The sequence below is a fragment of the Crinia signifera genome, chromosome 3 (genome assembly GCF_055691185.1).
Source record: "Crinia signifera chromosome 3, ASM5569118v1, whole genome shotgun sequence".
NCBI classification, from domain to species: domain Eukaryota; kingdom Metazoa; phylum Chordata; class Amphibia; order Anura; family Myobatrachidae; genus Crinia; species Crinia signifera.
The window spans coordinates 20712302-20722731 of record NC_139219.1 but is presented as its reverse complement, the minus strand read 5'-3'; the positions used below and the strand labels follow the sequence as shown (position 1 = coordinate 20722731).

The 10430-nt window shown below is 48.0% G+C and overlaps 1 protein-coding gene across 2 annotated transcripts; it reads right to left on the bottom strand.

Annotated features, from left to right (window-relative positions):
* Positions 1 to 268: 268 nt before the first annotated feature.
* Positions 269 to 10175, bottom strand: RSPH9 (radial spoke head component 9). 2 transcript variants are annotated; one of them, XM_083175447.1, is made up of 5 exons: positions 9809 to 10175; positions 7236 to 7362; positions 6980 to 7109; positions 5200 to 5346; positions 269 to 617 (listed from the first exon to the last, which is right to left on the bottom strand). In XM_083175447.1, exons 1-5 carry the CDS (start codon positions 10036 to 10038, stop codon positions 457 to 459), a joined length of 795 nt encoding a protein of 264 aa, XP_083031573.1. In that variant the 5' UTR covers positions 10039 to 10175; the 3' UTR covers positions 269 to 456. The 2 variants fall into 2 exon arrangements, with proteins under 2 accessions (XP_083031573.1, XP_083031574.1); XM_083175448.1 differs by having other exon boundaries at positions 7200 to 7362; positions 9809 to 10160.
* Between the last annotated feature and the right edge of the window lie 255 nt (positions 10176 to 10430).

Sequence of the window (10430 nt, the reverse complement as noted above, 5' to 3'; positions counted from 1 at the left end):
TGGCTAATCTCATTGTCAATGTAAAACACGGTGATTATTACAGACAAGGGAGGTGGCAGCACAAAGGAATAGAATAGAGTTCTGCCACTGCATAGGATGCTGGGAGGTCTGTGCACAGTTATTGTAGGAAGATTGTTCCCATTTGCAGGGTTTGCACACAGTATACAGAAAGCATCTGCAATTTACCTTGATTATGGTAGATCCACCCCAAATAATGTGACCCAGAGGGAAGAATCCCACTCAAAAGATGAACTAGATCCAAACACAATGGAGCAGGGATGTTATTTATTGACAGATTAAACACAAATAAAGACAATGATGTAAGGCCCGTATGTATCGGTGGCTTTGACACAAGGCATTCTGGGACAGTGGATGTCATTCAATGAGACCAGGCCCTCCTGCTAGTCCTGTACTGTGAGAGGGGACATCACAAGTCCTTCCTCCAGGGTCAGGTGCTCAGATCATGAAAGGTAGGTCTATATTTCGCTCTCCATTCCCAATATAAACATACCCATGCTGTGAGGTGAGGGGCACGTGGTAGAATGTCATTCCTAACCAGAGAAGACTGCGTAGGACGACAATACTGTTCCCTTGTTCAAACTGCAAGCTCCAGGAACCTGATAAAGAGACGGACAAGTAGACAGTGGGGTCAGATGTGGCTTCATCACTGATTTAAGGATCAGATTCTCGAAAAGATTAGCATGCTGGACCCTATTACATTCCTATCTCACCTAGATCTATGTATCTATAGATGCTGCCAGAGAAGGACAGCCATTAGCTGCTGGCATGTTATGCTAATTAGCGGGAGGAGCTACCGTTCAGAATATTTTCCTCCCCGTAATATCCATGGGGGGACTATGGATTAGTGACAGTCCTGTTACACGCCTATAGTGCCTGTGTACGTCAGAGATGGGGAACGATTCGCCCTCCAGCTGTTGTTAATCTACACATCCCAGCATGCCTTGCAACAGTGTTGCTATTTGGCAATCCTGAGCTAGTTGCAGGGCATACTGGGATGCGTAGTTCAATGACCGCTGGATGGCCAAAGGTTCCCCATTCCTGTTCTAGGCCAAGCGGCCTAATGGACATGTTTCCACTGCTTTGTTTTCCAAGCATTCGAACCATATAAAAATGTTCTTTGTGGCACCTGCCAAGAGCCAGCTCTGTGTTGTACAGCCTCCGGGCAGGAAAGAGGGTGCGGTGTCATCAGGGGCCACATGGGAAACGTCTGGTTGTATCTGGAGCACGTCACACAGGCGTGGCTGGCTGGGCTCAACCGCTGATCAACCAGAGCTAATCCCCTACTCTTCTTTATGGCACTATAATTAGTAGCAGAGTATGGATGAGATCTTCATATTAAACACTTCAAGTGTTGGTGTCACGTGCCAAATCTCAGGCCGGAAACAGACGGATCCCAGGCATTCCAAGACTTTCCTGTCATTACAGCCATAGAACGCTACTCATAGAGGCATTATGATGGAGTCCCGGAGATTGCAGAGACCTTGTACTCTTATCTCCGTCCATGAATCCCCCAGACGTTCATCACTTCACTACCCGGCTCTACGTATTACAGATCTGCTGGTGAAAACCAGACTCTGGGCCTGATTCAGAAAGGGCTTGCTAAGCAGCGTACATTCACTGTGTAGCGAGCCCATAAATGCTGCCAGTCTGACCGCCTGCCCCCGCTGCCCAATCCCCTCAGTACCATGCAAGGGGATGTAGGTAAACACATCCCCTCTCATGCGGGCGAAGGGGAGAGAAATCATTCAATGAAATGGGTATGGATCAAATGGTCGCCAGAATTATGGTCGACAAGTATTAGGTGCACACCATTAGGTTGACATGAGTTAAGGTCAACATGACTTTAGGTCGACAGGGTCATTAGGTCAACATGAGTAAGGTCTACATTAGAAAAGCAAACTTTTTTTTTTTACCGAAATGTCAACATAAACACTAAAAACGTACCACCGCGTCCCCTCGCTTGGCTGGCTACGCTTGCCATGCTTCGGGCTCGGTGCCTCAGTACCTTACCCATGTCGACCTAATGACCTAACCCATGTCGACCTTCCTGCATGTTGACCTAAGGCTTGTCGATCATCATGCTGGTGACCCAATGACCGTATCCCAATCAAATGATTTCTCTCTTCTTCGGTAAGAAGTCAGTCTAAACTGATTTATATTTCTGTCCACCGAAGAGGGGGCGGGTGCTGACGTCATGTGACGACAGCGCCCGCCCCGAGCAGGCATGCCCGTCTGCATCCCTAGAACCACCACAATCGGAACAAGGCCGAATTCGGCCCTGTCCGATCACTAATGAATCACCCCCTCTGTACCAAGCTTGTTCATTTTCCAGAACCGACTGTAAACCAATCGGGTAATATTACCCACAATCCTTAGCGGCAATGGCCAATGTCACCACAGTACATATATTGTACCGGAATGTTTTACATGTTGCTATTCTTATTTAACAAATATAGTTCTACATGTTTTTGTAAGCGGCGTTAAAACTAAGTAGATGTAGGGATCGTTGCAGATTTGATGTTGGAATATAGTTAAGGGAACGGTAATCCCTACCACTTATAAATAGTAACCACTCAAACTTTGGCTTTCATAGTGTCATTTACTCTACAGATAAAAGCCACTTGCTAATTGGATGCTATAAAAACGTTAATGTAACACAGTAAATTACTCTGTGGAGAGGGATGCGTGGAACTCATTCAGTTAATATGTACGCTGGCTCGTCTCTGGATGGTCCACATCAAACCATCCATAATGCAGAGATGCAAAGTGTCCAACACAAGACAGCAAGGATGTGATTAATCAAGACGTCATTGACTGTCCTAGGCCCCTCACATGCCTGATGAGTGCGCTCTGCTTTTAATTAACGACCGGCAGTTACGCGGCTTCTGTTCTGACACTCCAAACCGCGATGCGTTCGGAGAAGGTTGTGTCTCTGATCCCAAGATACCATGCCACCTCACACCCAAGAACGTACTAGGGACATGTTACCCACTACTCTCATACACACAATAATCTGAATAGACACGTCTCATGCCCTGAGAAGCGGTGGGATAATGAGAGTGGACTGTCACTCCCATCATGCTCAGGAATGTGGGAGCTTTGATCTGTAGCCACAGTTTTGCTCAGACACAGATTAGCAGCTCGTAAAGCAGACTCCTGGCAGTGCGCTCAGCACGTTCCCAAGTCTCCTCACCATACATAGAAGGGAATTCGAGAAACATTAAACGGCTGATTTTACAAAAGGATAGTACAGGAATGTCCAACCAGGCATGGAGATACGGGCAATACATTACATAACCATCTTGGCTGCGTCTCAGACTAAAAAATAGATTTTTCTCCTTTACTGGTCCTCTACAATTTAATGATAATTAATGATGACGAGAGAAGACAGAATTATCTTTTCAAAAATGTATTCCGTTACAAAACAACTTAGAGATAGAATGAGGACGCCCAGACCTAATATTTTATTTAAGTACCTCTATCTGGTGTTCAAAAGACCACATACTACTATATGACTTTAAGCTAGCACGGGCAGGGCCCTCTGCCCGCATGAACTTTTCCTTCTCTTACATCGTCAATGGCACAAAATCCTGCGGGTAAGTTGACCTTCACTCTATCAACCCGTATCTGTTAAACCCGCAGCAGCATTGTGAGGTTGACAAACTCGTATATGGATCATAGGGTTGACAGTGTAGGTTGAAACCAAAAAAGTCGACATTAGCTAAAGATTGACACAAGCAGAGTTGACAAGTAAAAACACATGCGTTTTTCAGCTTTTTTGGTGTCGTTGTCGACCCCTGAGCATGTAGACCCCCAATAAGTGTACTATGTATATTTTGACACCAAGTGGACTCTGATTGGGAAGGTAAAGTATGAAATAGTCCCAAAAATAAAAAATTATGATGACTTTTTGATGTCAACTGATTGACTGCTGACCTAGACATCGATCTATCATCCAAATCCCGACGCACTGTGTTGACACACACTGAAATGCTTTACTGGAAGAGAGCATATAAGAAGAAGCATTGAAATATAGATTTCCGCATATATAAAACCACAGTATTTGGTGCCACCAAAGATGGTTTAAATAAGAGAAGGAAAGCACATGAGGGAAGAGGGCCCTGCTCGTGAGAGCTTACATTCTAAAGGGGAGGGCAGATAATGGTGAGGTAGATGGGGTAAACAGTAAGCATGGAGGGTTAAGGTGAGGTTTGGCTGGCTTTGGTGAGGAAATGAGTCTTGAGAGCTGGTTTTGTAGAGAGGTAGAGAATTCCAGAGGTAGGGAACAGCATGTGAAAATTCTTGGAGGTAGGATTGAGAGAAAGCAGGAGAGGCCGCATGCATCAGCAGAGCGAAGAGGATGGGAGGAGTGTAAAGGGAGATGAGGTCAGAGATGTGAGTGGGAGAGGAGTGGGTGACGGCTTTGTAAGTGAGTGTGAGAAGCTTGAATTCAATTCTGAAAGGGAAGGGAGCCTGTGAAGGGCTTGTATAAGGGGGGAGGGGGGGGGGGGATGTAGTGCGTTTCATTAGGAAGATGAGCCTGGCTATTACATTGAGGATAGGTTGGAGTGGAGACATAGGATGAGATTAAAGTACCAGTCTGGAGATGACTATAGAGTAGATAATGGTACAATCCTGGGTGAGAAAGGGTCTGATCCTGGAAATATTTTTGAGATTAAAAGCGTAAAGACCTATTTAATCCTTGGTGAAGCACATGCCAAAACCCCAGACCAGCCAATCAGATCTTCAATATGATCAGCTTAATAAAGAGTCAATGCCTGATTAGTTGTTTCTGTTGGACGCTGTTTTGTCCCTCATTATTGACAGTAACTTTCAGTATAAACTTATTATCTGTTTTGAGGCTAATGACAACATGGGGAAAAAATGTTCAAATGCAGGAAGCAATTAAGTGGTTCCGGCAGCCTTAATTCCATTTCATTGACAGATGATACTTAACCCTTTAAGTGCCAACAGCTCTGTGAGAGATGCACAAAATATCTGCCGGCGTCACTCACATTTGTTATATAAATTCAAATAAAAAATGTGACATTACTGGTCATTATGATGAATACAGATGTTCTCTTGACAATTTTCACACCTATTTTGACAAATTCACTTTGCACTCAATGGGTTAATGCATGACGACACCTGTGATTGGGCACTTTCCTTGTCACTCACCTTTAGGGACATCATGTTCAAGAGAGTCCAGGAAATCTATCGATGGGTCCTGGTCGGCCATTTCCAACAGCGATTTTTTCTTTGGGTTTAGGGTCGGGAAGAAGTGAAAGAATGAGCTGAGCTTCGATGCCTCGCTCACTGTAAGGCCTAGGCAGGAGAAAGTGATAGAGTAACATGTCACGTAGACCAGGGGGAAGCTGCATACAGAAATGGGGTTATGTCTTAAATATCAAATACAATGGGCTGGATCCAGTTGCACACTATGCCGAAATTCCCTGAAACTGTCATTGTTATTCTTCTGGGCATACGTGGATTTGCTTCTAGAAGCAAAATCGAGTCTAAATGGAATCCCGCGGCATCGGGATCGAAAGCAGAAATAGACTTGCCTGGCAGGTATATATCTGCTTCGATCTGGAAGACCAAAATGCAGTTGCATGCAGCTATAATTATGTAGCATCCCCCCTCCTTCGAACCCATAAGCAGCATGGCAGTGTCTGTATTAAAATCAACCGCACATTAGCACAGATGCAGCTGCAGTGAGGGCACAGCCATGTCTAAGCAATTCTGATTAATGCTTTATATGTAACAGGATGGTTGTTTCTAGATCCACTTCTGTTCTATGACCAGGATGTGATGTTAGGTGAGGGCGGAAGTTGTTAGATGCCCTCACAGTGTTTTTTATTTTATCTGTAATTTGTAATGTGCAGCTGGATTGTACCCTCGTGAGCTCACTGCGCTCGCCGTGCTTCCGGTACGTTGGCTCGCATTGCTCACCACAGATATATATTCCCCCTCCAGGTATACGTGGATCCAGTGCATGATGGGAAAAGTCAAAAGACAGAAGTGGTTTTAGCCGCAGCCATAACTGGATCTGTCCATTCACCTTGGACTATAGAAAGAGAGGCACTTCCCAGCAGATCACATCGTATGCAAATCGCATGCAAATATGATTTGCATATGATTCGATCCACGATGCGATTTAGCACACCCCAACTATCCACGTCAGCCCGAAGCGTGGCGAGCCCCGCAAGAGGATGCGGTAAGTGTCCTCCCAACCTGTTCATACCCCCACTATCCATGTCGGCGCGGAGTTGATTTGATAAAGTGTGGCGAGCGCAGCGTGGCGAGCCCCACGAGGGGACGCGGAATTTGAGCCAGAAGCGTGGCGAGGGGACATGAATTACTTGAGGTGTATTCAGCGGCCCCTCGCCACACTTCGGGCTCGTTTTAAGCGGGCGCTCGCCACGCTACAGGCTCGGTGGCTCGCCACGCTACGGGCTCGTGGCTCCCTATGCTCGCCACACTTTATGAAATCAACTCCACGCCGATGTGGATAGTGGGGGTATAAACAGGTTGGGAGTATGCGTACCGCGGGGCACACTGCACTCGCCATGCTTCGGGCTGACGTGGATAGTGGGGGTGTGTTAAATCGCATCGCAATCGAATCGTATGCAAATATCGCATGCGATTTGCATACGATTTATATACGATCTGCTGGGAAGTGCCGCCGTGAAACTAAACAAGTACCGAAAGAGACTATAGAAAGAGAAAGTAAAAAAACAGTAATTTGCAGAACATAGAACGCTCTGAGATCACATACATAGAAGGGTCATTTTTTCATCAATAACTTCCATCTTAAATACTGAAAACAGACATATAATATATTGCACATCTCATAGAGAACGGAGTAATGCTCTACAAGGGAGAGAGGGAGAAAAGCTCTGCGGTGCTTCCACACCAGGGTTTCAGGGGAAGATTAGGGCTAGGGGCCCTTATTTACCTCGGAAACAGTGATTTACATTGACATGTCCAAGCGGATTCTTGACGAATGCCCCCCGTGGTACCACAGCCGCCTCCTTGTCAATCATAGCGATGGTGGCGACCAGGCGTGCTTCCTCCTTAATATGATTCTGAGACAGGAAGAGCAGAGATAAGGTATAAGATACTATAGAGACAGAGCTTATAAATGGCAGCTGGGGTTCTAGAAGGTACAAACGTACGGTCACTTCCTCCTCGTAGGCATTCCCCTCGCCCACCTTCTTTCGGACTGTGTGCTCATATTCATGAGATGGGTCCCCTATGAAACGACCTGTAACGGTTCGCGTTTCTGTAAAGAGCGGTTCTGTTGCTGGGGGCAGAAGGCACCAGTCCATACAGTTCAGGCTGTAGTAGAGGAGACACAATGACAGTGATTCAATAGAGACAGAATTGAGGAGGACATCTCTCTGATCTCTGTCTTGGTGGCCAGAACAGCTTGTGAGATAGTAACAGTTCAGTGTACTCAGGATCAGGTGCGCACCACAAACTGACAGGTCTCCAAGCCCAACTAGCCAGGGTTCTATAACAAACTGCCTCACTCTGGGCCTTAGTCAAAGTCAGTCTGAAATACGCTTTGTTTCTTAACTCAAGTAGAGACTAAAGGGTTCTGCACACGGGAAGATTTCCTGAGCATTCTGAGTGATCCAAGATCGCTCAGCACACAGCAATGTGTCAGCAATGTGTGCTGAGCGATCGTCAGGGCTAGTGCTCTCCAGTGAGAACACTGGCACTGACCAGTGATTAACTAAATGTATCCAGCATGCTAGTGAGATCGCTTAGAAAATGCCCTGAAATTGCCCTGTGTGTAGGCCCCATTAAAGTGATTTGAGACTGTGGGCTTCACTGGAGCCATTGCAAAGGTTACATTGACTTCCAGTGAGTCTATGGTCACGCAGACTGGCCCGGGCAGTAGCGCTGCAACGCTGGAGCTATGTTTCTCTATGTACATGATGGGGCGATTGTTCAGTCCGGCAGCGTTTACGGTTCGCTAGGCTGCGAACATACGCAGCCTAGCAAACAAGTCTGAATGAGGCCCTAGGTACGACAAGGAGAGTGAGGGAATTGAGACGCAGCCTGAGATGGGCGTATACAGCTAACGCTGAATCAGGGATGATATATAATACATTGTTTGGACCCCATGGGCAGTACCTCACAGCACTGAGGTCATGGGTTCCATTCCCACCATGGCTCTAACTGTGCGGAGTTTGTATATTCTCCCTGTACTTGCGTGGGTTTCCTCCGGGTTATTCCGGTTTCCTTTCCTCCCACAATTCAAAAATATACTGGTAGGCAAATTGTCTCCCAACAAAATTAACCCTAGAATGTCTGTGTGTGCGTGGGTACTCTTTACCTAGCACGGCGCCCGCGATTACAATCGCGGGCGTCGGGGGAAAAAAATCGCGGGCATCGCGGGTAAATCAAAAACGGGTGCGACGCGATGCCCGCGATTTTCCCATAGGGATCAATGTTAAAAGTCAGATTGGTCACGATTTTAGCGTTAATTGGCTCAATGCCCGCGATTTTTACATAGGAAACAATGTTAAATGGGCCACAGAGCCCTAATAGTCCCCCTGAAGTGTGAAATGGCCCCCACAATTTTTAACGCCACCCCACGATCAACGTGAACCCGAAGCGTGGCGAGCGCAGCGAGCCCGCGAGGGGCGGCGGTACGCGTCCTCCGACCTTTTCATACCCCCACTATCCACGTCGGCGTGGAGTTGAGAATAGAATAGTGTGGCGAGCGCAGCGAGCCACCGAGCCCGAAGCGTGGCGAGCGCAGCGAGCCCCGCGAGGGGACGCGGATACCTTCACAGTTATACGCGTCCCCTCACGGGCTTCACAGGTGTCCGTGGCGACGCGGACACCTGTGAAGCCCGCGAGGGGACGCGTTTACCTGTGAAGGTATCCGCGTCCCCTCGCCACGCTTCGGGCTCGGTGGCTCGCTGCGCTCGCCACACTATTCTATTCTCAACTCCACGCCGACGTGGATAGTGGGGGTATGAAAAGGTCGGAGGACGCGTACCGCCGCCCCTCGCGGGCTCGCTGCGCTCGCCACGCTTCGGGTTCACGTTGATCGTGGGGTGGCGTTAAAAATTGTGGGGGCCATTTCACACTTCAGGGGGACTATTAGGGCTCTGTGGCCCATTTGACATTGATTCCTATGTAAAAATCGCGGGCATTGAGCCAATTAACGCTAAAATCGCGACCAATCTGACTTTTAACATTGATCCCTATGGGAAAATCGCGGGCATCGCGGGCATCGCATCGCACCCGTTTTTTAGTGCATGCGATGGTCGCGATGGGCGCCGTGCTAGGTAAAGAGTACCTGTGCGTGTATATGTGGTAGGGAATATAGATTGTAAGCTCCACTGGAGCAAGGAATGATGTGAATGTTCAACTATACTCTGTAAAGCGCTGCGGAATATGTATGCGCTATATAAGAAACTGTAAATAAATAAATAAATGTGTTATCCACTCAATATATTATATGTATTATTATAGTCAATGATCATATGTGCTAGTACTGGGCTTGTTGGCCCTTCCTCCCCATACGTTATATAGTCACTACTACATACCTCCCAACATGACCCTCTCCGGGAGGGACACAATGCTCTGTTCCTGGACTTCCCTCTTCATTTAGGATTACCATCACCTGTGTTGAAACACCTTTATGATCACTTAACCGGGTGATGGTAATTATAAATAAAGAGGGAAGTCCAGAAAAAGAGCATTGTGTCCCTCGGGGAGAGGGTAATGTTGGGAGGTATGCAGTACTATGTAGTAATATTACCTGTAGAAGGTCCTCCGGCCCAGCAGCTGCTCGCCACCCTCCGTGCCCTGCGCTATAAAGTAGTCACCCCGGACCCCCAGGATCTTGCCCCAGAAGAATACCCGGGAGAGCCGCATGTCCCTCTGCAGGAGCAGCAGTGAGGACCGCAGGGCAGCGCTCTGCTCGGGGCTAAGTACATGGCCGGAGCCGGACACTAGATCCAGGGACTGCTGCAGACTGTCTGCCTCCATAGCGGCGGCTCCGGGACCCTTACACTCCGCTACCCCCGGTAACGCGTCCGGTAACCAGGAAGCTTCCGTCTCCGGGGCAACGCGTCTGGTAACCAGGAAGCTGCCGTCTCCGAGGTAACGCGTCCGGTAAGCAAGAAGTTTCCGTCTCCAGGGCAACGCGCCCTGGCTTCCACGCCCCCTCTACACTCCTGCAGTACAGTCAGTGTGAGACAGGCACTGCTATTGGCTGCCTTCTCATCCACGGTCCCTCTCACCCCTCATTCTCCTCTGTGCTCCCCGCGGTCTCCCTCACCCCGCAGTCTCCTCTGTGCTCCTAACTGTCCCCCTCACCCCGCATTCTCCTCTGTGCTCCCCACTGTCTCCCTCACCCCCGCATTCTCCTCTGTGCTCCC

What these genes read in the sequence shown, in the direction of transcription:
- RSPH9 (XM_083175448.1), bottom strand. Translation starts at nt 10,038, where the DNA reads ATGGAGGCAGACAGTCTGCAGCAGTCCCTGGATCTAGTGTCCGGCTCC. An exon ending in GGCCGGAGGACCTTCTACAG is followed by an intron (nt 7,363 to 9,808) that starts GTAATATTACTA and finishes CCTCTACTACAG; the next exon opens with CCTGAACTGTATGGACTGGT. An exon ending in TGAACATGATGTCCCTAAAG is followed by an intron (nt 618 to 5,199) that starts GTGAGTGACAAG and finishes TCTCTTTATCAG; the next exon opens with GTTCCTGGAGCTTGCAGTTT.